This window comes from Scyliorhinus canicula, chromosome 14, assembly GCF_902713615.1.
Source record: "Scyliorhinus canicula chromosome 14, sScyCan1.1, whole genome shotgun sequence".
In the NCBI taxonomy this organism is placed as follows: Eukaryota; Metazoa; Chordata; class Chondrichthyes; order Carcharhiniformes; family Scyliorhinidae; genus Scyliorhinus; species Scyliorhinus canicula.
Genome location: NC_052159.1, coordinates 160,751,758 through 160,778,325, shown reverse-complemented (window position 1 = coordinate 160,778,325; position 26,568 = coordinate 160,751,758). Strand labels below are relative to the sequence as shown.

Here is a 26,568-nt window from a genome sequence, read left to right as displayed (position 1 = left end):
GTGCCTGAAAGGTGCCTATTGCACAGCTAAAACACGTCTGTATAAGGCTAAAATCGATTTCTGTTCACGGAAACATGGCTGGCATATTTGCCAAAATGTGGACTTCAAAATTTGCTTATGCATGACTGAAATGGTGTCTATACACGTGACACCGGTTGATTCATGGGTGAAATGTGCCCATTGCACGGCCAAAATGTACCTGCGTTTGGCCAAAACTTGCCTCAAGATGCTGAAATGTGCATTCTTCAAGCTTTGACAAAGCAAACTGAACTCTGCTGTTCAGAACCCCAAGCTCCAGGCCATGCTCCTTATACGTTATCAGCATACACAATAGTTTTCCAAACACCTGAAATCAATGGGAGTCATGGAAATCTCTCCATTGGTTAAAGATATACCTGGCAAAAAGGCTAAGTTGTGATTTTGGAGGCCAATGATCTCAATCCAGATCTCGGGACTGTCCAAGGATCAATCGTCTTTAGCTGTTTCATGAATGACCTTCTTCCCATCACAAGGCCAGAAATTGCAACGATCATTGATGATTCAAGTCACAATTCCTCACATAATGAAACTGCTCGTGTCTACATATAGCAAGACTTGGACAATGTTCAGGTTAGGCTGTTAAGTTGCAAGTAACATTTGTATCATATTGTGCCAAGTAATGACCATCTCCAGCTCCTTTTTGTCCTCAGAATTAAGGATGACTTGGTCCCACTCATGTTTGATGGCTTCAGAGATGGTTAATACGTCCAATGCATGATCTGCAAGCTCTGCCACAAGCTGGACAGCTGATGCTTGAAGGGTTGGCTAGATGGGTTGATTGAAGGTTTGTGCCTCAACTCTGCTTCTGCATATTCCGAATTATGTTTTACAATGTGTTCAATGCCTTCCCAAATGAGAGTTCTCCATTTTGGTCAGTCACATTCAAGGGTCTCCCATTAGTCAGCAGGAATGTTTGATCACTTCAGTAATGCTTGACTCTGCAGTCTTCCTCAGACTCCCTTTCCATGATTGAGTTCTGAATAGAGCAGTTGCTTTGGAAATCTCGGTGTCAGGCATTAGAATAATGTGCCCCATCGAAGCAACTGATTTTGAAAGCATTGATGCTGGGCAAATTGGCTTGGGAATTGGCTTTGCAAGATCCTTTGAACCAAGTGGCAAGAAAGATAGTCCAAAAGAAGCACCATCTCCAACTAGAGAGTCTAATGACCTCTTCTTGACATTCAATGGCCCTACCATTGTTGAACCCCCACCAACAACATCCTGGGGAGATACCATTGACCAAGAACTTAATTGGACCACCCCATAAATGCTGCGGATATAAGAGCAGGTCAGAGGCTGGGTATTCTGTGATGAGTATCTCATCTATTGACTCCTATAACCTTTCCATCATCTACACGTCACAAGTCAAGTGTGTGATAAGATACTACCCAATTGCCAGGCGGAGTCAAAATTCTGGAATTCCCTAGCTAACAGCACTGTGGATATATCTACACCACACAAGTGCAGGAAGGTGGTTCACCATCACCCTGTCAATTGCAATTAGGGATAGGCAACAAATGCTGGTTTTGCCAGTGATGATACATTCTATGAACAAATGAAAATATAAGGAAGAGGAGGAGGAGGACCAAGAACAGATCGTTGGGATCTCCTGAAGTGATACTGTGGAGGTGGAAGAGGCTCTATTGAGCAGAACGTAAGGATGATAACTGTGTGATGGTAGTCCCTTGGAACTGAACAATGGAGTGGTACTGGAGAGATTGCTTGATCGTGTCCAAAACCATGTAATCACCCAAATGGAGGGATGCCATAAAACAGTCACACATAATGTTTGTGGCTTTGTGGGGGGCTGATTCAGTGCCAAAAGAAGGAATCTTCATCCTGGACCATGTTCAGAGATCCAAAAAAGCAGCAGAAAGTCAACCAATAAACAGTGGTATTAAATCAAGTGCAGGTAAATCCAGGTTAATCAAAGCTGCAAAGTGATAACAGATGTTTAAAATGGACATGAACAGAGGAAGAGGAGGAATGAAAACCAGGAGGCTGGAGGACCAGATACCAAGGAGCTGAAGAAGGTTGCAGAGTAATCCAGGTGACCTGTAGAGACAATGAAGTTGTTGAATACATAAAGGGTGACGAGGAAGATCAGAAAGGCAATGCAACTAGGACAGTTAAAGGCCACAACAGTTGAGCAGATAGTGGCAAAGCAGAAATCATTGAGCACTATCAGCAGTAGAAGCAGTCTAGCAGAAGTAAAATGGAAGAATTGGACAAAAGGGTAGCACTACATTGGAGCCAATTTGAGGTTGGTCTGATTTTGTTTTACGAATGAGGAGCATGGGTTTCCTTAATTGGTAAAGTTGAGGATTAAAATATACATAATGAAAAATGGGTTCAACCACAGAATTTTAAATTCAACGCTGCACTTGAACCCATCTGTAAAGGTTGTAACCAGAGCAAAATTGCTTCAAAATCCCTCGGGATCTTATCCAGTTCTTTAATTCATAAGTAATGAGGACAAAAAACAGCCATTCCACTTTTCCAAAAGGACTATGGCAGAATAGGAATCGGTTCCTGTTGGAACTCTGAGCCTGTTGTGAATTGTGAACGTGACCCTGTTGAGACTTTCTGGGGTCAGGAAATAAAAATACAGATGAGCTTCGTGCCAGTATTGTGCATCGGTTGGAAGAGGCAGGGGAGCAAAATGAGCTACTTGCTAGTTACTTGAGGGTTAAACAGGTAGCAGCAGGTTTAAACAGCTGTTTCAATATGGAATTGGTTTCTTTGGAAGGGTGTGTAACTTCCAGTTCCTGACCCCAGTTTGGGACATTCTCTCGGTCTCACTTATTCTGTTTCACACAACTGAACAGCAGTGTAATACTGGTGTCCAATCATCTGTGACAGCAGCAGCAGCGGAGCCCAGCTCACTAGCCTGGCTCCTTCACAGAGAATTCTAATGGCAAGTGAAACGACTGCCCACCCGTCACTTCCCTCAGAGGAAGCTCTTTGGATGTGATCTTTGTAGCTTAGGCCTGGCATTGCTGTGTTCCTTTCCGTCTCCCAGCCCACACAGCCCAAACTACACCCCAGGCCCTCAGGAAATTCACAATTAAACTGTCTGAGCTGCAGCTATCTGCCAATCACAGAATAAACAGATGTTTGTGCTCTCTGACTGTTGCATTATTAAAAGTTATATACAATTCAATTGTGCCCACATTTTTTAGACTTTGCAATTAATTAAATTGTGTACCAAACAGCTGTGAATTTAGAGAGACATGGGAAACTTTCCCTCCACAATCTATTTTCGTCTTTTACCTGAATGATCATAGCCAGTTGCAATGTACTGTAAACTCAGATACACCATATTTACTGATAATTGTTGACACCGCACACCCATCATTACTGGTACCTGAAGTTTCTCCACTGTTGTTGGCCAAAGATGCCTGCATATCACTTTTTTAACAACATCTGGAAGGAGGCTGACTGTTATTAGCAGGATAATTCCTAACCAGGCCGGCCCTGTCGAAAGCATCTGCATGAAGACGTAGTACATTCTCTGGTAATTCAGGAAAGGCCTGAGAAGAAAACAAACATCATCAAGGAAAAGGACAGAAAAGTCTGATTGTCCGGCCCGGATGGGCCAAGCGGCCTGCCGTTCCCGACCTGTTCACGCCGGCGGCAACCACACCAGGTCGCTGCCGGCGTGAACATAGCGCGAAAGGTAAGTTTGGGGCCTGTGGGGGGCGGAGAGGGGATCGAGCACCACGGCCGTGCTCGGGAGGGGACTGGACCGCAATTGGTGCCCACCGATCGTTGGGCCGGCATCTCTAAGAGACGCACTCTTTCCCCTCCGCCGCCCTGCAAGATCAAGCCGCCACGTCTTGCGGGGCAGCGGAGGGGAAGACGGCAACCGCGCATGTGCGGGTTGGAGCCGGCCAACCTGCGCATGCACGGCTGACGTCACTAAGCCGCCGTCGGCCACGACATTATCGGCGAGCCGCCTTGACGCCAGCGTCAAGGCCCATCGGCCGAGTTTCACGAAACGCCGCTCCTAGCCCCCGGGGCGGGTTGCTCCATATTCATAGGTTTGCACCATGCACATTATTACTGTTCAAATCCAGATTGAAATGGGTGCAGAAGACCATCAATTTTTATTTACTTTTTGTAAAAAAATATTTATATAGATCACATTTTTTTGAATTAATGGATTAAAAATTGGGGACACCACTTGATTTTGGGAGAAAAGATAGCGGTGTTATGAAGAAGGTCATGGCTTGAACTCTACACAGATGCTGTCAAACCTGCTGAGTAATTCCAACAATTTCAGTTTTTATTTTTAAGATTTTCTAGTTTTAGAATGATCTCAGATGGACCTAAATATTTAATAGCATCATTTGATGAGCAGAATTCTCCCTGGTGTCCTGGCCAATATTTATCTCTCACCCACCCTTACCACAAAACAGACTATCTGGTTTTAATCACATTGCTGATGTGATATTTTGCTGTGCACAAATTCCCCATGTTACAAGTGATTGCACTTCAAAAATTATTTCATTAGCTGTAAAGCATTTTGGCTCATGAAAGATGTGACATAAATGTGCCCAGTTTTAGGATGATGCAGTACACGTTGTTAAGGCCCGCTGATCTGCTTCCCACCAGCTGAGGGATCTGTTTCCAGCTGTATCGTTCTGCTGAGGGGCTTCATGAAGATTTTACTTGGCTCATTTTTGTCAAAGATAAAACGTCTTCACATTTTGCCAATTTTTAATGAAAAAGTAACTTTGAGTACTAAAAAGAGTAATAATTAGGGCAGCACGGTCGCACAAGTGACTAGCACTGTGGCTTCACAGCACCAGGGTCCCAGGTTCGATTCCCTGCTGGACCACTGTCTGTGCGTTCTCCCCGTGTCTGCGTTGGTTTCCTTCGGGTGCTCCGGTTTCCTCACACAGTCCAAAGATGTGCAGGTTAAGTGGATTGGCCATGATAAATTGTCCTTCGAGGCCAAAAAGGTTAGGAGGGATTATTGGGTTACGGGGATAGGGTGGAAGTGAGGGCTTTAGTGGGTCGGTGCAGACTCAATGGACCGAATGGCCTCCTTCTGCACTGTATGTTCTATGTAAAGTAATTAAATAAGAGAAAGTAATAGGAAGAGAACATTAGGTGAAATTTTCTCAAAATTAGACAAACGGTGCGACTCTCTGGAAAGATTTCGAAGTGTGGTAGTGAGCAGGAATGCCGCAAGCTTCCCAGCGCTCTGCCCGGCGAGACCAGCAACGCTTTTCAATGTTAATTAGTCCACTTAACGAAGCCCCACGGGCTTCATGCCGCAACTGATTTGCCAGGACCAGGCTTGCCAGCCCCCCCCCCCCCGCTAACAAGGTGGAACAGCACTTAAACAGCACTTTCCTCCGTAATACGGGCCAACCTCCGAACCCTTGGCCCATCTCTCCAGGCATCACCACCCCCCACCCTTCCTGAGCACACCGTATGCAGGTGATGGGTGTGATGAGATTCAGCAGACAGGCAGGGGTCAAACCAGGTTATAGATTGAGCAGCACCGGCGCTGATCTCTCTGCGGGTTATCATGACCCCCACCTGCCTCTGCCGAGCACGGGGGCGACAGGCCCAGCGCCTCCGGGCTCTTTGCCTGTAAGCATAGATGCTACTCACCTCCTCAGTTCCCCGTAGAAGCCCTTCGGCCAAGTTCACGCTTATAAAAAGGAGTACTAATCGGCGCCAACGTGACCATTTTCTGGGGAGACCGATGAACCATGGAAGGCCTTGGACATGGGGTGGCTCCCGTTAATTGTTTGGAAATAGGGCCGAATGGCCTAATTCTGCTCCAATGTCTTATGGTCTTAACTTGCATATTAGCTTTTTGTGATTTGTGCATGAGAACCCCCAGATCCCTCTGAGCTGCAGCTTTCTGCAGTCTTTCTCCATTTAAATAATATTCAGCTCCTTTATTCTTCCTACCAAAGTGCATAACGTCACATTTTCCTACATTATATTCCATCTGCCAAGTTTTAGCCCATTCACCAAACCGGTCTAGATCCCTCTGTAGCCTCTTTGTGTCATCCTCACCACTTGCCTTCCCACCCATTTTCCTACCAATTAACCATAATACCATGAACACAAATGCAAAATACTGCAGATGCTGCAAATCTGAATAAAAACAGAAAATGCCAGAAATACTCTGCACATCTGGCAGGATCTGTGGAGACAGAACCAGAATAAATGCTTCAGGTCTATGACATTCCATCTGAACTCCTAGATGTTTATGAAATGCTGCCCAGCGCTATCAATTAAGTGTTTCCGATATTTATTTGTGCAGGGCTTTGTGAAACAAATACTAAACTGAGCCTATTCTCCGTCCTTCTTGCATTAAGGGGAAACAATATCCAAGTGTTTTGTTTTGCATTCAGTCTGTATTTTATATACAGGCTGGACATTTCCAGCCTCCCAGTGGCGGAGTCGGCTCCACATTGGCCAATGGTGGGATCTTCCACTCCCGCTGAGTCTGGAGCATGTTTGGATGTTTCGCCAGCCCTGCTGCCAGGTGGAGGGGTTCGACCTTGGCAGGACTGGCAGATCCTGTTGGCAGGAAGGGCCAGAAAGTTCCAGCCACACTTACCAGATGATGCCTCCCCAGAGAAGAGAAAAGATGATGTAAAACAGTAGCGAGCCCCATATCACAAAGTGATTTATCCATGTCCAATGGTGAGTGTCCAGGGCAAGCTGTGAAAACAGGAAATCGTCCATTTGTAACCAGCCAACTACCAAGGTAATCTCTGAACAATGACAGGCTGAAACACACGACAGGGAAGGGGTAAAGCAAGAGCAGCAGATGCCCATATTCAGTCTATATTCCCTTGGGAATCATCAACAAAACATTGAATTAATTAAGCAGAGGTAATACTGAATTTTATTGGTGTTTTCATTTCTCATCGTTACTCAGTAGTTGACTGAAGTAGAAATCTGTTGGAACACAAAACATGACAGGAAATCTGTGACCGTTTACACATTAAACAACTACAGTCCAAACAAATTCACTCAGAGAATGATTGTGGTAATTTCAAAATTAATTTTAAGAAATAGATCTCCTGTCATATTTTAGACTATGCTGCAACAACAGGAGTGGGAGAGAAAGGAATGAATATCAGCATATACAACAAATCTTTCAAATCTTGCAGATGTTAGAAAACTCAGATATGTACTAAACAGTAAAGACAGTAAAATACTCCAGGAACACATAAATTATACCATTTGGAACAGAGTGCAGGAACCAAAGGACTTAGGGATGTTTGTACACAGATATTTGTAGATAGCAGGGCACATCGAGAACATTGAAATTGGCCGGTACAATGTTGTGGGCATCACAGAGATGTGGCTGCAAGGGGATCAGGGTTGGGATCTAAATATCCAAGGATATATGTCCTATCGAAAGGACAGGCAGATGGGCAAAGGGGGCGGGTTTGCATTGTTAGTAAGGAATGAAGTTGAATCGATAGCAAGGAGCGATATATAGGGTCAGAAGTCATAGAATCTCTGTGGGTAGAGTTGAGGAATCGCAAAGGTAAAAAGACCCTGATGGGAGTTAGGTGCAGGCCCCCGAGCAGTAGTCAGGATGTGGGGCAGAAAATAAATCAGGAGATAGAAAAGGCATGTAAAAAAGGCTATATTACAATAATCATGGGGGACTTCAATATGCAGGTGGACTGGGAAAATCAGGTTGGTAGTGGATCTCGTGAAATGGAATTTGTGGAATGTCTAAGAGATGGTTTTTTGCAGCAGCTTGTGATAGAGCCGACTAGGGAACAGGCAATTCTGGATTTGGTGATGTGTAATGAGGCAGACTTGATTAGGGTACTTAAGGGAGCAGTGACCACAATATGATAGAATTTACCCTGCAGTTTGAGGGGGAGAAGCTGCAATCAGATGTAACGGTATTACAATTAAATAAGGGTAACTACAAAGACATGAGGGAGGAGCTGGCCAGAGTTGATTGGAGAAGGACCCTAGCAGGGAAGACAATGGAACAGCAATGGCAGGGGTTTTTGGGGGTTATTGGGGAGGCACAACAGAAATTCATCCCAAGGAGGAGGAAACATGTGAAGAGGAGGATGAGGCATCCATGGCTGACGAGAGATGTCAAGGACAGCATAAAGGCTAAAGAAAAAGCATAAAAAGTGGCAAGGATTAGAGGGAAACCAGAGGATTGGGAAGCCTTTAAAAGCGAGCAGAGGACAACTAAAAAAGCAATAAGGGGAAGAAGATGAAGTACGAGTGCAAACTAGCTAGTAATATAAAGGAAGATAGGAAGAGATTTTTTTCAACATATAAAAGGTAAGAGAGGCGCAAAAATAGACATTGGACCACTAGAAAATGTGGCTCGAGAAGTAATAATAGGAAACAAAGAAATGGTAGACGAACTAAATAGTTACTTTGCATTGGTCTTCACGGTGGAAGACACCAGTGGGATGCCAGAGCTCCAGGAGAACCAGGGGGCAGAGGTGAGTGCAGTGACCATTACTAAGGAGAAGGTTCTGGGGAAACTGAAATGTCTGAAGATGGATAGGGGCTGGTTTAGCACAGGGCTAAAGAGCTGGCTTTTAAAGCAGACCAAGGCAGGCCAGCAGCACGGTTCAATTCCCGTCCCAGCCTCCCCGAACAGGCGCTGGAATGTGGTGACTAGGGGCTTTTCATAGTAACTTCATTTGAAGCCTAGTTGTGACAATAAACAGTTTTCATTTTCATTTCATTTTTCAAGTCACCTGGACCGGATGGACTACACCCCAGGGTCCTAAAAGAGATAGCTGAGGAAATTGTGGAGGCATTAGTGATGATCTTTCAGGAATCACTGGAGGCAGGAAGGGTCCCAGAGGACTGGAAGGTGGCGAATGCAACACCACTGTTTAAGAAGGGAGGGAGGCAGAAGGCAAGAAATTATAGGCCAGTTAGCCTGACTTTGGTCATTGGTAAGATTTCAGAGTCTGTTATTAAAGATGAGTTTGCGAAATACTTGGAAGTGCATGGTAAAATAGGACTGAAACAGCACGGCTTTGTCAAAGGGAGGTAGTGTCTGACAAATCTGTTAGAATTCTTTGAGGCGGTAACAAGCAAGTTAGACAAAGGAGAACCAGTGGACGTGATTTATTTAGATTTCCAGATGGCCTTTTACAAGGTGCATAGGAGGCTGTTAAATAAGTTAAAAGCTCATGGTGTTCAGGGTAAGATCATGGCATGAATAGACGATTGGCTGACTGGCAGAAGGCAAAGAGTGGGGATAAAGGGGTCTTTTTCAGCATAGCAGCCGGTGACTAGTGGTGCGCCTCAGGGGTCTATGCTGGGGCCACAACTTTTTATAATATACATTAATGATCTGGAAGAAGGTCCTGAAGGCACTGTTGCTAAGTTTGCAGATGATACAAAGATCTTTGGAGGGACAGGTAGTATTGAGGAAGCAAGGGGGATGCAGAAGGACTTGGACAAGCAAAGAGAGTGGGTAATGAAGTGGCAAATGAAATACAATGTGGAAAAGTATGAGGTTATGCACTTTGGAAGGAGGAATCTAGGCATAGACTATTTTCTAAATGGGGAAATGGTTCGGAAATCAGAAGCACAAAGGGATTTGGGAGTCTTTGTTCACGATTCTCTTAAGGTTAATGTGCAGGTTCAGTCGGCAGTTAAGAAGGCAAATGCAATGTTAGCATTCATGTCAAGAGGGCTAGAATACAAGACCAGGGATGTTTTCTGAGGCTGTATAAGGCTCTGGTCAAACCCCATTTGGAGTATTGTGAGCAGTTTTAGGCCCCATATCTAAGGAAGGATGCGCTGGCCTTGGAAAGGGTCCAGAGGAGGTTCACAAGAATGATCCCTGGAATGAAGAACTTGTCGTATAAGGAACGTTTGAGGACTCTGGGTCTGTACTCGGAGTTTAGAAGGGTGAGAGGGGATCTTATTGAAACGCACAAGATACTGCGAGGCCTGGACAGAGTGGACGTGGAGTGGATGTTTCCACTTGCAGGAAAAACTAGAACCAGAGGACACCATCTCAGACTAAAGGGACGATCCTTTAAAACACAGACGAGGAGGAATTTCTTCAGCCAGAGGGTGGTTAATCTGTAAACTCTTTGCCGCAGAAGGCTGTGGAGGCCAATTCACTGAGTGTCTTTAAGACAGAGATGGATAGGTTCTTGATTAATAAGGGGGATCAGGGATTATGGGGAGAAGGCAGGAGAATGGGGATGAGAAAATATCAGCCATGATTGAATGGTGGAGCATACTCGATGGGCCGAGTGGCCTAATTCAGCTCCTATGTCTTATGGTAAGCATATGGAGCATCCTTGGCTTTATAATTTGATAGAGGAACTTATGCTAAACCAGTAAAACACTGATTATGGCTCAGCCAGAATATTGCGATCAATTCTGAGCACGTTTTAAGGAAGATGTCAAGGCTTGGAGAGGGAGTGGAAAGAGTACAGTTCAGTTCTCTTGGAAAGGGTTTGTAATTGTAACCAGGCCCATCAGATTTTCACCAAACTAATGACCACAGCCATATTCTTCCCCCAACCCGTCAGCATATTGAGGTAGCCGCAGGCACAGTGGTTAGCACTGCTGCCTCACAGCACCAGGGACCTGGGTTCATTTACGGCCTTGGGCGACTGTGTGGAGTCTGCACCTTCTCCCCTGCAGACCGTTATGTTTGGGCATCACCCAGCGATGTTGGCCTCGGTGGCAGGGGCTGCTGCTCTGTATGTAGCCCTACGGGAGCTGGAGCAGGGGCGTGTCAGGGAGGCGGCAGAGGCTTCCGCAGAGGAGAAGGTGGCAGCCGCCCAGTACCGGCATCGCATGTCCTACCAGGACCTCATGAACAGGGCATGTAAGAAGAGACTCCGGATGAGGCTGGAAACCGTCGCTCATATCTGCCACCTGATGGCACACCTGGTATCGTGTGGGACTGGGGATGGACTCCCTCTCCCGGTGGCCGTCAAGGTGACGGTGGTCCCGAACTTCTACGCGACGGATCGTTCTAGTCGCCAAGTGGGGACCTGTCCAGCATCTCCCAGACATCGGTGCACAGGTGCATCTGTGCAGTGACTGACGCCCTGTACGACATCGTGGACCGCTACATCCAGTTCCCTGTGGACCGGGCAAGCCAGGATGCCCGGACAGCAAGGTTTTCCATGGTCGCCAGGATGCCCATGGTACAGGGGGCGATAGATGGGGTTCACGTTGCCATGCGGCCACCACCGGCTGCCGCCCCCCCCCTCCCCCCACCCCCCTTTGCCGGCTGCAGGGCTGGTTGCTGGGCGACAGGGGTTACCCATTGCGGTCATGGCTGATGACGCCTATACAGAGGCCACAGACTAACGCGGAGACCCGCTGCAATGATGCCCACCCTGCGAGCAGGGGTATGGTCGAGAGGTGCTTTGGGCTGCTGAAGATGCGCTTCAGGTGGTTGGACCGCTCTGGAGGGGCTCTCCAGTACCCGTCGGAGAGGGTCGACCGCATCATTGTGGTCTGCTGCGTCCTGCACAATATAGCCCAGCAGAGGGGCGATGTGCTGGAGGCAGAGGAGGAGGAACACGACGGAGGGCATGCCTCACCAGATGAGGAGGAAGGTGGCAATGTACGGGACAGACGGGCTGGACAGGGACAGGAGGCTGCCCACCGTTACCAGCTGGGCCAGCGGGCACAGGACGGGCTGATAGCCGCACGGTTCACAGACTGAGGGAGGGGGGGGGGCACAAAATAATAAATAAATAAATCGCTGAGCATCTGCACGGGCAGCACAGTACGGCACTACCTCACCACCCTCACCCCACCCACCACCCTCATCCCACCCACCACCCTCATCCCACCCACCACCGCATCACCCGCATGCACACCACCCCTCCATTGCACATCCACCCGCGGCACAACGGACAGGGTGCACACAGTCGCTAGTGGAAGCGGGTCTATTGCATGGCATGGACGGTGATGACAACCCGCTCTGCAATGATCTCCGAGCTCTACATCGTTAGACAATGTTCACCCTTCACCTGGGTGGTCCCTCCATGCGGCTCTGATACTGCAGCGCACAGACCTGTCATCTGCCTGGGGGCTGGGTGCTACCGGGGGGGGGGGGGGGGGGGGGGGGGGGGGGGTGTTCCGGGACCTCCCCTGCAGGTGGCCCTGGAACGGGCCCAAGCACCTCCTCCTCCCTCGGGGTGCCCAATGGCCCCCGGGACTCTCCATGGGACGGGGGTGCGAGCAGATCCAGCGCCCGACACACCCCCGGCACCTGGTCCTGCCAGTCCTGGAGGCCTGCCCTGATTTCAACAAGTTTGCACCCATGGAACTCCGAGGTGGCCATCCCTGTCTGGGCAATGCTGAACAGCACCTGGCTAATGGTGCTGATGCTCACAGCGATGGCCCGCAGAAACTGGGCCATGGCCTGCAGAGACTGGGCCATGGCCCGCAGAGACTGGGCCATGGCCCGCAGAGACTGGGCCATGGCCCGCAGAGACTGGGCCATGGCCTGCAGAGACTGGGCCATGGCCTGCAGAGACTGGGCCATGGCCTGCAGAGACTGGGCCATGGCCTGCAGGGACAGGGCCATGGCCTGCAGGGACCGGGCCATGGCCTGCAGGGACCGGGCCATGGCCTGCAGGGACCGGGCCATGGCCTGCAGGGACCGGGCCATGGCCTGCAGAGACTGGGCCATGGCCTGCAGGGACCGGGCCATGGCGTTGAGCACCTCTGCGATCTGCAGTTAGCTCTCGCTCATGGCTTCCTGTGAGAGGGCAGCCATGTCGTGGGCCATGGATGCCAACTGCACAGAAAGCCCCAGGCCTTGCATACTGCTCCCCATGTCACACCGTCGCACCCATTGCCTCTACCGCAGATGCCACCCGTACTGTTTCGGCCTGGGTGGCACACATGACCGGCACCACTCCCTGCTCCTGCAGGCGGGTGGACTCCTCCACCTGCGTCTGGAGGTGCTGCAAGCCGGCTGTCACTCCCTCCACTTGTCCCAGGGTCCCTGACTGCATCGGGTCTATGGGTAGGAATGGATGTTCCAGGAACCCGGGACTCGTCTGGACGGCAGCTGGTTGTTGGGGTTGGGCTGACCTCCGACCGTCCGGCCCCTCGGCTGCTCCTTTCTCCACCTGCTGTACCGGGGCGGCTGTGTTGTGCGCACCACTGAGTGTACCAGATGCCTCATCATAAAATTGGCCAACCGAGGTCAGTCGCTGCGATGGTGGAGGGTGTAGGAGATTGTAGTGGCATAACGTGGAGGTCCTCATCGGACCCAAAGTCCAGGGTCCCCTGGGGTGGTGTGCCCTGTCCGTCCACCCAGTGTCTGGGTGTCCTGGGTTTGTGTGTCCTGTGTGTCGGTGTCATCGGTGTGGGTCCCCTATATTGCGGTGTCGAGTCGACTGGGACTCGGGGCTGTTGGTATGGCTGCCCTTCCTGTCGCTGGATGAGTCCGTACGTCATGGCCACACAGGCACTGGATGGGGGCAGTGTATGCCTGATGGCCCGGGTCGATTCATGGCATGTGGTCGCTCCAACACTGGCTGGGGGGGCCTCCGGCGGATTGCCCGGGTGGATCCCTGGCTTGTGGCCGCCCTGGCATGGCCTGGGGGCAGTCTGCATCCGCAGGGACAGGTGGATCGCCGTGTGGTCCGGCAATACACAATAGGGCATGCATGGTTAGATACGCGGATAAGGTTGAGGGGTGGTGGGAGGAGGGGGAAGGAGGGGATGGGAGGAGGGAGGGGAAGGGAGCAGGACATTGAAAACAGCGCGAGAGGAGAGACAGCCAGGACATTGAAAAGAGCGCGAGAGGTAAGACAGCCAGGACATTGAAAAGAGCGCGAGAGGAGAGACAGCCAGGCCATTGAAAACAGCGCGAGAGGTAAGACAGCCGGGACACTGAAAAGAGCGGGAGGGGACACATTGAGAGCGGCGGGGTGCCAGTGGGAGCAAAGATAATATAAGGCGGGAACCGGAAGTACGACCCGCGGACTTCTGGGAAGGATTTTCTCCTAGCCAATAAATTGTGGTGGAGAGGATACCCGAGACACTACACGTGTAGTGTCTCCCACCCGCCCTCCTCCTCTAACCTAATAAGACGACCCATTGGGGTGAGCAGGTAAGTGCTATATTATATTATTATTTTTTTATTTGTTTTATATTTGTTTGCCAGAACTTGGTTGAAATTAAGTGGGATGGCAGGGAAGGTACTGCAATGTTCCTCCTGCAGGATGTTTGAGGTGAGGGATGCCGTTAGTGTCCCTGCTGATTTTACCTGCAGGAAGTGCAGCCAGCTCCAGCTACTACAAGACCGAGTTATGGTACTGGAGCTGGAGTTGGATGAACTTCGGATCATTCGGGAGGCAGAGGTGGTCATAGATAGGAGCTTCAGGGAAGTAGTTACACCAAAGATTGGAGATAGATGGGTAACTGTAAGAGGGACTGGGAAGAAGCAGACAGTGCAGGGACCCCCTGCGGTCGTTCCCCTGAGTAACAAGTATACCGTTTTGGATACTTGTGGGGGGGACGACTTACCAGGGGTAAGCCATGGGGTGCGGGACTCTAGCACGGAGTCTGTCCCTGTTGCTCAGAAGGGAAGGGGGGAGAGGAGCAGAGCATTAGTAATTGGGGACTCAATAGTCAGGGGCACAGATAGGAGATTTTGTGGGAGCGAGAGAGACTCACGTTTGGTATGTTGCCTCCCAGGTGCAAGGGTAAGTGATGTCTCGGATCGTGTTTTTCGGGTCCTTAAGGGGGAGGGGGAGCAGCCCCAAGTCGTAGTCCACATTGGCACTAACGACATAGGTAGGAAAGGGGACAAGGATGTCAGGCAGGCCTTTAGGGAGCTAGGATGGAAGCTCAGAGCGAGAACAAACAGAGTTGTTATCTCTGGGTTGTTGCCCGTGCCACGTGATAGTGAGACGAGGAATAGGGAGAGAGAGCAATTAAACACGTGGCTACAGGGATGGTGCAGGCGGGAGGGATTCAGATTTCTGGATAACTGGGGCTCTTTCTGGGGAAGGTGGGACCTCTATAGACAGGATGGTCTACATCTGAACCTAAGGGGCACCAATATCCTGGGGGGGAGATTTGTTAGTACTCTTTGGGGGGGTTTAAACTAATTCAGCAGGGGCATGGGAACCTGGATTGTAGTTTTGGGGTGCGAGAGATTGAGAGTAGAGAGGTCAGGAGCACAGATTTGACTTCGCAGAAGGGCGGCAGTGTTCAGATAGGTGGTTTGAAGTGTGTCTATTTCAATGCCAGGAGTATACGAAATAAGGTAGGGGAACTGGCAGCATGGGTTGGTACCTGGAACTTCGATGTTGTGGCCATTTCAGAGACATGGATAGAGCGGGGACAGGAATGGTTGTTGCAGGTTCCGGGGTTTAGGTGCTTTAGTAAAGTCAGAGAAGGGGGCAAAAGAGGGGGAGGTGTGGCGCTGCTAGTCAAGGACAGTATTACGGTGGCAGAAAGGGTGCAAGATGGGGACTCTTCTTCCGAGGTAGTATGGGCTGAGGTTAGAAACAGGAAAGGAGAGGTCACCCTGTTGGGAGTTTTCTATAGGCCACCTAATAGTTCTAGGGATGTAGAGGAAAGGATGGCGAAGATGATTCTGGAAAAGAGCGAAAGTAACAGGGTAGTTGTTATGGGAGACTTTAACTTTCCTAATATTGACTGGAAAAGATATAGTTCGAGTACATTGGATGGGTCGTTCTTTGTACAATGTGTGCAGGAGGGTTTTCTGACACAATATGTTGACAGGCCAACAAGAGGTGAGGCCACTTTGGATTTGGTTTTGGGTAATGAACCAGGCCAGGTGTTAGATCTGGAGGTAAGTGAACACTTTGGAGACAGTGACCACAATTCGGTGACCTTTACATTAGTGATGGAAAGGGATAAGTATACCCCGCAGGGCAAGAGTTATAGCTGGGGGAAGGGCAATTATGATGCCCATTAGACATGACTTAGGATGTGTAGGTTGGAGAAGTAGGCTGCAAGGGTTGGGCACACTGGATATGTGGAGCTTGTTCAAGGAACAGCTATTGCGTGTTCTTGATCAGTACGTACCAGTCAGACAGGGAGGAAAGGGTAGAGCGAGGGAACCGTGGTTTACCAAAGAAGTGGAATCTCTTGTTAAGAGGAAAAAGGAGGCTTATGTGAAGATGAGGCGTGAAGTTTCAGTTGGGGCGCTTGATAGTTACAGGGAAGCGAGGAAGGATCTAAAGAGAGAGCTAAGACGAGCAAGGAGGGGACATGAGAAGTCTTTGGCAGGTAGGATCAAGGAAAACCCAAAAGCTTTCTATAGGTATGTCAGGAATAAAAGAATGACTAGGGTAAGAGTAGGGCCAGTTAAGGACAGTGGTGGGAAGTTGTGCGTGGAGGCTGAGGAGATAAGCGAGATACTAAATGAATACTTTTTGTCAGTATTCACTCAGGAAAAAGATAATATTGTGGAGGAGAATGCTGAGACCCAGGCTATTAGAATAGATGGCATTGAGGTGAGTAGGGAAGAAGTGTTGGCAATTCTGGACAAGGTGAAAATAGATAAGTCCCCGGGGCCTGATGGGATTTATCCTAGGATTCTCTGGGAAGCCAGGGAAGAGATTGCTGAGCCTTTGGCTTTGATTTTTAGGTCATCATTGGCTACAGGAATAGTGCCAGAGGACTGGAGGATAGCAAATGTGGTCCCTTTGTTCAAGAAGGGGAGTAGAGATAACCCCGGTAACTATAGGCCGGTGAGCCTAACATCTGTGGTGGGTAAAGTCTTGGAGAGGATTATAAAAGATACGATTTATAATCATCTAGATAGGAATAATATGATTAGGGATAGTCAGCATGGTTTTGTGAAGGGTAGGTCATGCCTCACAAACCTTATCGAGTTCTTTGAGAAGGTGACTGAACAGGTGGACGAGGGTAGAGCAGTTGATGTGGTGTATATGGATTTCAGTAAAGCGTTTGATAAGGTTCCCCACGGTCGGCTATTGCAGAAAATACGGAGGCTGGGGATTGAGGGTGATTTAGAGATGTGGATCAGAAATTGGCTAGTTGAAAGAAGACAGAGAGTGGTAGTTGATGGGAAATGTTCAGAATGGAGTTCAGTTACGAGTGGCGTACCACAAGGATCTGTTCTGGGGCCGTTGCTGTTTGTCATTTTTATAAATGACCTAGAGGAGGGCGCAGAAGGATGGGTGAGTAAATTTGCAGACGACACTAAAGTCGGTGGAGTTGTAGACAGTGCGGAAGGATGTTGCAGGTTACAGAGGGACATAGATAAGCTGCAGAGCTGGGCTGAGAGGTGGCAAATGGAGTTTAATGTGGAGAAGTGTGAGGTGATTCACTTTGGAAAGAATAACAGGAATGCGGAATATTTGGCTAATGGTAAAATTCTTGGTAGTGTGGATGAGCAGAGGGATCTCGGTGTCCATGTACATAGATCCCTGAAAGTTGCCACCCAGGTTGATAGGGTTGTGAAGAAGGCCTATGGTGTGTTGGCCTTTATTGGTAGAGGGATTGAGTTCCGGAGCCATGAGGTCATGTTGCAGTTGTACAAAACTCTAGTACGGCCGCATTTGGAGTATTGCGTACAGTTCTGGTCGCCTCATTATAGGAAGGACGTGGAAGCTTTGGAACGGGTGCAGAGGAGATTTACCAGGATGTTGCCTGGTATGGAGGGAAAATCTTATGAGGAAAGGCTGATGGACTTGAGGTTGTTTTCGTTAGAGAGAAGAAGGTTAAGAGGTGACTTAATAGAGGCATACAAAATGATCAGAGGGTTAGATAGGGTGGACAGCGAGAGCCTTCTCCCGCGGATGGAGGTGGCTATCACGAGGGGACATAGCCTTAAATTGAGGGGTAATAGATATAGGAAAGAGGTCAGAGGTGGGTTTTTTACGCAAAGAGTGGTGAGGCCGTGGAATGCCCTACCTGCAACAGTAGTGAACTCGCCAACATTGAGGGCATTTAAAAGTTTATTGGATAAGCATATGGATGATAAGGGCATAGTGTAGGTTAGATGGCCTTTAGTTTTTTTCCATGTCGGTGCAACATTGAGGGCCGAAGGGCCTCTACTGCGCTGTATCGTTCTATGTTCTATGAGTGAGGGGGGGGGGCAGGCAGGAGTGGGGGGGGGGCAGGCAGGAGTGGGGGGGGGGGGCAGGCAGGAGTGGGGGGGGGGGGGGCAGGCAGGGGGTGGGTTCTCACTTGTTGCTGCGCCCCCAATCTCTGCATCCGCAACCTCCCGGTCCTCGGGTCCACCTGCGAGGTCCAAGGCTCTCTGTTTCTGAACAGTGAGGGGCTGCAATTCAGGTGGACCCCCCCCCCCTGTTGGCATAGGATCAGAGGCCATCCTGCCAATGCAGCTTGCATGGGTGGGTGCAGCCATGTGGGTCTCAGCTAGGGCTGTACCGTCCATCATGCGGAAAGGGGGGCAGTGCCACATGTGTGGGGGGTTGGGGTGTTGGTGCCATGGGCACAGTGGGGGGTACTCACCCTGGCTGCCCCGACGAGGTCATTGACCTTCTTGTGGCACTGGCTGCCTGTCCCGGGATTTATCCCCACGGCGCTGACGGCTTCTCCCACCTCCCTCCACAAGCGCCGGCTGGTGTTGACTGCGACCCTACTGCCGTGTCCGGGGTACAGGGCCTCCCTCCTTTGCTCCATGGCGTCAGGAGTGCCTCGATGCGCCGCTCCTGGAACCTCGGCGCTGCACTGCGCGGCGGGCAGCCATCTTCCCACATTGCTCTGTGTCTCTGCTGGTGCCGTCCATTTAACAGCGATCTGGCGCGGAGTCAGTGACGCAGTTCCGGGTTGCACCGTCTCATGTCCCGTGACGCCCCCTTCCGTGGCACAGAATATGCGCACTTTTGCTGGCCTCGACGCCAGAGTTGTTCGCGCTGCTTTTGATGCCGGCTTCAGAACTTGGCCACGGGATTGGAGAATCCCGGCCAGGGCCTCCATGATGGCACGGATGCACCTGTGCACCGAGCTCAGAGAGATCCCGGGCAGATCCCCACTCAGCACCTGGAAGGACCCCTTGGCGTACAAGTTCAGGGCGACCTTCACCTTGATGGCCACCAGGAGCAGGTGTTCTCCCCTCATACTCCCGCGGTGCCAGGTGCGCCATGATCTGACAAATATGTCGTACTGTCCCCCTGCTCAGCCGGAGTCTTCGACGGCATGCCCGGTCCGGTAGGACCTCGAATAACAGGCAGCGCCGGTAGATGAGGCCTCGTGCGGCGCTTCCTTTGCATCTCCTCCTCGGCATGTTGGGCGCCTGGGTCTCCATCCTCACCGGCTGCCTCCTGTTCCTCTGGGGCACACTCCGTTACCGGCTGCCTCCTGTTCCTCTGGGGCACACTCCGTTACGGGCTGCCTCCTGTTCCTCTGGGGCACACTCCGTTACCGGCTGCCTCCTGTTCCTCTGGGGCACACTCCGTTACCGGCTGCCTCCTGTTCCTCTGGGGCACACTCCGTTACCGGCTGCCTCCTGTTCCTCTGGGGCACACTCCGTTACCGGCTGCCTCCTGTTCCTCTGGGACACACGTCGCTACTGCATGATCCTACGCCTCGAGCAGCTCTAGCTCGTACAGCCGTAGTGCAATCCCCCAGGGCTGCGGCGACCAGCAGGAATGCCACCATTGCTGGTTGAATTCCAATATCCATTGTCTGCAGGGGTTGCAAGGTCGACATGTTACATGGTCCGTACCGCCCTTGCCCAACCGGGTCCACGATGGAGCCAGTTGGCACCGCGGGCTCTGCCCCACACGTCCCCCTCCCCACACCTCTGACCTCATCGGAGCCCAGCACTGTGGGGGCCTTTCGTCCTGGCGTTCGTCCCTGCTGCCAGGGGATCATTGGCTGGCGAGGCCCTTGCTAGCGATACGCTCTGCAGCCCCCCGTTCGGTGCAAGGGCTACTCAGGATGTTGCCCTGAGACAGGACGCGTGATGACCCACTCGTGGATGATGGCCGGTTGGGCGAGGGTTGGTATGGTGGAGGGTGTGGTGCAGGGGGTAGGTGTGGAGAGTGGGCTGGGGGCAGGCATACAGCCAATGGCACTCTGCAGTACCAGGGGCCAAGGTGGGCGGTCAGTGGGATGATCAGCCAGATGGCTGCCTTGCAGGCCACGACAATGAGGTCCGAGCCTGGTCACCGCCCCAGTCCCGTGGGGGGGTCCCCTCGGCCCCACTGCCCGTACCCTGTCACCCCCCTCCCCCATCCCAGCCAGTGTCAGGACCGGCAGCCCACGGTCGTGCCTCTCCGTGTCCCACCTCCTCTCTCTTCCCATCATCCATGGCGCCCATTTCTCGATTTTTAAAAGCACAAGTGAACCTCGTCACCGGGAATTCCCCACAGCAGAGGCGGAGAATCACAGAGGCCCCGGAGAATATCGAGACAGGCCTGTTAATGATATGCAAACAGCTCTCACTGTATGCGCGGAGTGGAACGCATTGAGGCCACTGTCGAGTCACTGGGGAAATTGCAATTTGGCATGAACCCAGCACCCGCCACGATTTCGGAGTCAAAACCGATTCTCCGCCCAATCGTCTTTCCCAATTGTGGTGACGGCCGACGGACATGTTTTCAAGAAGCAGTTAGATATAGCCCTTGGGGCTAAAGGGATCAAAGATATTAGGGAAAAGTGGGAAAGGGTTAATTAATTGAAATGATGATAACGAATAGCGTAGCAGATTTGAAGGGCCAAATGGCCTACCTCTGCTCCTATTTTCTATGTTTTCCTAATATGGCAGTCCCTCCATACTCGGGATTATTCTGATATGTTTCCTCTGTGCTGCCTCCAATGATATTGTATGTTTTGTTAAATAAGGTGACCAAAACTGTACACAGTATTGTAAATGTGGCCTCACTAGTACCTTGCACAGTTGCAGCAACACCTCTTTACTTTTACTGTGCACCTCTCCATTGCTTCCCTATTACCTACTACACCTGGATACTAGCTCTCTGGTTCTCATGAACAAGGATCCCCAAGTCTTTTTGTGCTACAGCTTTCTGTAGACTCTCTCCCTTTGAATAATAAACCACCTTCTCATTCTTTCTTCCAAAATGAACAATCTCACATTTTCCCATGTTGAATTATTTTTGTCAATTTTAGGCCCACTCACTTAACCTGTAAACTATTTATATCCTCCTTGCAACCTGCCTTCCCTCCCACCATTGTGTCATCTCCAAATCTGGCCACAGTTCATTCTGTGCATTCCACCAAATCATTGTGAAAAGTTGTGGTCTCAGCACTGATCCCCGTGGTTCTCCACTGGTTATAGCCCTCCAACTTGAGGAAGATCCTCTAAATATACAACATTGACGGGTTCTCCTCTATCTACTCTGGCTGATACCTCCTCAAAGGACTCCAGGAAATTTGTCAGGTATGATTCCCTTTCCTGAAACCTTGCTGACTCGCCTTGATCATATTATGATTTTCCCCAAATGCACTGCTATTCTCTCTTTAATAATCGATTCTAATAAGTTTCCAAAAACTGAAGTTAGACTAACTGGCCTGTAGTTTCATGTATTTTCCCTGCTTCCCTTTATGAAGGAGGGCAGTTTTCCAATCCTTTGGCACAGTTCCAGAATCCATGAGTTTTTGGAAAATGACTACCAATACATCCACAATCTCTGTAGCTATCTCCTTTAAGATCATGGGGTGCAAACCATCAGCCCTTTGACCATCAGACCTGTCAGTCTTTAACCCCATTGGTTTGCCTAAAATTCTCTGGTGATGATGACTGCATTTAATTCCTCCCCTGTATTTTTTACTATTTCTGGGATGCTTGTAGTATCCTCTGTCGACAGTAACGAGCGACGCAAAATATCTGTTTAACTCCTTTGCCATTTCCTTGTTCCCCATAATTACTTCCCCAGTTTTATTCTCCAAGGGTTCAATGCTTTCTTTTACTTCTCTCTTCCTTTTAATGGTCTTTAAAAAAACTCTTATTGTGTTTTTATATACACCTCACTAGCTTGCGCTCATAGGGCGCGATATAATGGAAACGTTTTGAGGCGTCATTTGTGCAGATTTTGCTGGGAGTGTCGCCCCCCCCCCCCCCCCCCCCCCCCAGCTCTGTCGGCAAGTTCCCCACCCCATCTGACCACAGGCTCAATCGGACGGCCATGCTGCGCCTGAAAGGCAACGCACCCCGACGCAGCGTGGATAATCGCTGCCTGCAGACCCCGCTCCTGGGATCTACCTGGCTCGTAACATCGAACGCGATGTAAATACCGCCCACAAGCAAATCAGCATATCAGAACAAGACAGCTAGTCTCACTATAACATGCAGTTTCCCGAGGCACTGGGATCTATCTCCTTTGCCTCGGAGAGCTCGGGCAAGTGCAATTGAGTACTGGATTGCACAAACTGGGACCGGATGGAACAGCACTCGTGGGGGTCTCCCAGGGGATCGGAGGCCCCCAGGGTGGTAACCTGACACTGCTGGTACCACCAACCTGGCACTGCCACCTGGCAGGGACACTGCCAAGGTGCCAAGCTGACATTTGTCACAACGCCAACCGGGTCGGGGGTGCCTTGCGCGGGTGGTTGGAGGAGGTGGACTCTAGGGAACCCCTCATAGTGAGTTAGGGCTTGAGGGGCGGGGGGGGGGGGGGGGGGGGGGGGGGGGGGGGGGGCAGGCAGGGTTTGCGTAACGGGCTCCAGGAGATCGGGATGCTACTTCTTAATGCGTCCCGATCTCTCGCTACACTGAGGAGAAGCGGTGAGTGGAGCTCCTCAGTGCAGAACGCAGGGCTATGTGCGGCTCGGCCGCGCTTTCCCCACTGAGGCCCCCAATCTAACCCGAATGCCGTTTGAAAGCGCTGTCTTTCTCGGCACAGTGAGCGTCTGGGAACACGTGGTTAAATGTGCTCGCTATGGGATTGGTTCTCATTTAGTTTCATCGCACTCGGTCACTTTTCTGGGCCTTGGGGAGTTTCTCACCGGCTAGCCCACACTTAGAATTATTTTCCATCAGTGGGGAGCTGAATTCACTGGCCAGACCAGCTCTTCAGAGATTGGGCCACCATTTCGAAAGGGATTGTCAACAGGATACAGCAAGACATGGATAGGTTGGAGACTTGGGCAGAGAAATTGCAAACAAGTTTATTCAGACAAATGTGAGGTAATGCATTTGGTAGGTCTAACAGAGGGGAAATATACAGCAAATGGCAAAACTCTTAGAAATATAGAAAGTCAGAACGATCTGGGCATGCATGTCCACAGATCTTTGAAGAAGGTAACACAAGTGGACAAGGTAGTCAAGAAAGCATACGGAGTGCTTGCCTTCATTGGACGGGGCATGGGGTATAAAAACTGGGAAGTCACGCTACAGTTGCATCGAACTTTGATGAGGCCGCACATAGAATATTGCGCACAATTCTGGTCGCCACACTAAGAGTAGGTTGTGGAGGCTTTGGAGCGGATGCAGAGGAGGTTTACCAGGATGTTGCCTGATCTGGAGGGTGTTAGGTATGCGTTGGGGCTGAATAGACTCGGTCTGTTTTTATTAGAAAGACGGAGGTTGAGGGGTGGCCTGATAGAGATCGACAAGATTATGAGAGGCATGGATAGAGTGGATGGGCAGGCACTCTTTCCCAGGGTGGCGGGGCCAGTCACCAGGGGGCATAGGTTTAAGGTCCATGGGGCAAAGTTTAGAGATGTGCGAGGCAGGTGTTTTACACAGAGGGTGGTGAGTGCCTGGAACGTGTTGCCAGGGGAGGTTGTGGAAACAGTTACATTAATGACGCTCAAAAGGCATCTTGATAAACGCATGGATAGGATGGGTATAGAGGGATACGGCACAAGGAAGTGCTGAGGGTTTTGGCCAAGGGTGGCATCATGACCGGTACAGGCTTTGAGGGCCGAAGGGCCTGCTACTATGCTGTATTGCTCTTTATTGCTCACAAAACATCAGTGCCCTCTCTCCCCTCCTCCCCCCCGAAGGTTCCTGATGTTAGCCTGCTTGTCCTCGCCTTCTGGCTGCCTGGGATATGGATCCAAGTCAGCTTCAATGTCCTCTTTTTATCCAGATTCATCAGCCATATTGTCCTCTTGCTCCAGTGGTTCACCCCAGGTTAGAGCAAGAGGACCGCAGTAGGCAACTACGATGATCGACAATCGCTCAGGCGAATACTGTCCAGATATCGGACCCTTATCTTCAGCAGCCCAACCGTCCTCTCTATCATCGCCCTTATGGATACAGGGCAGCAGTTGTACCTCTCCTCTGCTTCTGTCCTCCCCCCTCCCTCTTTGCTCCCATCTTTTTCAGAGGAAGAGGGGCTCCCTGCTGTGTAATCAATACCCATCTGTGGCTCTGCAGCTAGACCTGTGCACAAAAGGAGATAGAGGAAACCAAACCCCTGGTGTCAGAGGACAGCAATGTCCAGAGAGCCCCACACTGTGCTGAGCCCAACACAGAAATCACTCGCAAAACCACAAAACACCAACTCAACTCGCTCCCTGAAACTCCCAACTCTTCATCCAGCTCCATTCCTTTAATCCCGCCCTTGCATCAGAAAAGTTGAAAAACGGTTCGGCCAGCTGCCCATGCTTCCTGTGCTTCGGGGAAGGTAAAATCTTGTCAACTGGGGATTTACTCCCATCAAGAAGCTGGATAATTGTCAGTGGGCACGCAGCCAATCCGCCCATTGACTGAAATATCGTACAAGTGCGCGATGACATCAAGATACATGCCCAACATATCACGGGCCATTTACTGCACGGCAGGGTCAGGTACACGCCCGACTGACAGACGTAAAATTCTACCCTTAGTGTACTGTGTTGGTCTATTCAATTCAGGAGGAATATTCTGCTGCTGGAAGCAGATGGGAGAAGGTTCAGCAGGCTGATTCCTGGGATAAAAAGGTTGTTTTATGAGGAACGGTTGAGCAGGTTGGGCCTTTACTTGTTGGGATTTTGAAGATTTGAGGGGGTTTGACAGGGTAGTTGCTGAGAGGATGTTTCCTCTTCGGGGAATCTCGAACTAGGGGCACAGATTTTAAAAGGTCTTCCATTTAAGATAGAAATGAGGAAGAATTTCTTCTCTGAGGGGGTTATTAATCTGTGCAATTCTCTTCCCCACAGAGCAGTGGAGGCAGGGCCTTCAAACATATTCAAGGATGAGTTGGACACATTTTTGATCTGCAAGGGAGATGTGGGACAGGCAAGAAAGTGGAGTTAAGGCCACAATCAGGTCAGCTATGACCTTACTGACTATCAGAGCTGCCTCAATGGGCCAAATTGACGACTCCTGCTCCTAATTCTGATGATCTTCTATGTTTTTAGGCTCTGTGGAAGTGATTAAAAGCAAGCTTACCTTAAGAGTTACTGTAAATACTAATACTGTGAAAACTAGGGTTCCATATGTCCAGTTTCCAAACATCTGAAAAGATAAGTTTTACAGATTTACAATAAATCAGTAAGCAGACGGGTTTCATTGTCTTATCTTCAAGTGCCAAAGCTATATAGAAAACTGCAACATTTCCACTCCCGATACAAACTAATGGACTGTTTCAAGGTAGTCCATACACTTTGATAAAAAAGCCAAATATTAAATTTCAACATTAACACATTAGTAAGCGTTTGATAAGTTGCGCGTGGTGATTCTAACTCAGAGATTTTGGTTGGGTGGGTAATTAGGTTACAATAAAACTAACCCGATAACATCGGCTAACTGGTTGCCCATGTGAGGCAGGTGTATGGAGGCAGTTCACAGAATCATAGAAAGATTACAGCACAGAAGGGGTCCATTTGGCCCCTGTGACATGCTGGGTCTCTGAAGGAGCAATTCACCTCGTGCCACTCCCCTGCCTTTTCCTGGTCGCCCTGCAAATCTTTCACCATCAGATGAAAATCCAAGTGCCTTTTAAAAGCCTGAATTGACTCTTCCTCCACCGCACTTGCGACATCGCATTCCAAATCCTAACCACTTGTTGCATGAAAAAGCTTTTCCTCAAATCGCCATTGCTTCTTTAGCCAATTACTTCAAATGTGTGCCCTCTGGTTCATAAGAACATAAGAACTAGGAGCAGGAGTAGGCCATCTGGCCCCTCGAGCCTGCTCCGCCATTCAATGAGATCATGGCTGGTCTTTTGTGGACTCAGCTCCACTTTGCGGCCCGAACACCATAACCCTTAATCCCTTTATTCTTCAAAAAACTATCTATCTTCACCTTAAAAACATGTAATGAAGGAGCCTCAACTGCTTCACTGGGCAAGGAATTCCACAGATTCACAACTTTTTGGGTGAAGAAGTTCCTCCTAAACTCAGTCCTAAATCTACTTCCCCTTATTTTGAGGCTATGTCCCCTACTTCTGCTGTCACCCGCCAGTGGAAACAACCTGCCCGCATCTATCCTATCTATTCCCTTCATAATTTTAAATGTTTCACCCATGGGAACAGTTTCTCCTTGTGTAGCCTGTCTGGGTCTTATCAGGATTTTATTAAATTATTTAAATTAAATCTCCTTTCAACAGTTTCTTCTCCAGAGGGAACAGTCTCAACTTTTCCAATCTATCTCCTGACTTTGTGACCGGAACTAAT

At 49.8% G+C, this 26,568-nt stretch overlaps 1 protein-coding gene across 11 annotated transcripts in view; it reads right to left on the bottom strand.

Annotated features, from left to right (window-relative positions):
* The window catches only part of atp11a (ATPase phospholipid transporting 11A), a 242,039-nt gene that overhangs the window by 37,380 nt on the left and 178,091 nt on the right, over positions 1-26,568 (bottom strand). For all 11 annotated transcript variants that reach the window (XR_005463256.1, XM_038818831.1, XM_038818829.1 and 8 more), the window contains 3 exons: positions 25,343-25,408; positions 6,632-6,735; positions 3,407-3,572 (listed from right to left, as the gene is read on the bottom strand). Coding sequence is in view for 10 of the 11 variants with exons in the window: in XM_038818831.1 (XP_038674759.1) it covers positions 3,407-3,572; positions 6,632-6,735; positions 25,343-25,408 (336 nt within the window). In the remaining variant the exon portion in view is untranslated. The remainder of the gene's footprint in view (positions 1-3,406; positions 3,573-6,631; positions 6,736-25,342; positions 25,409-26,568) is intronic.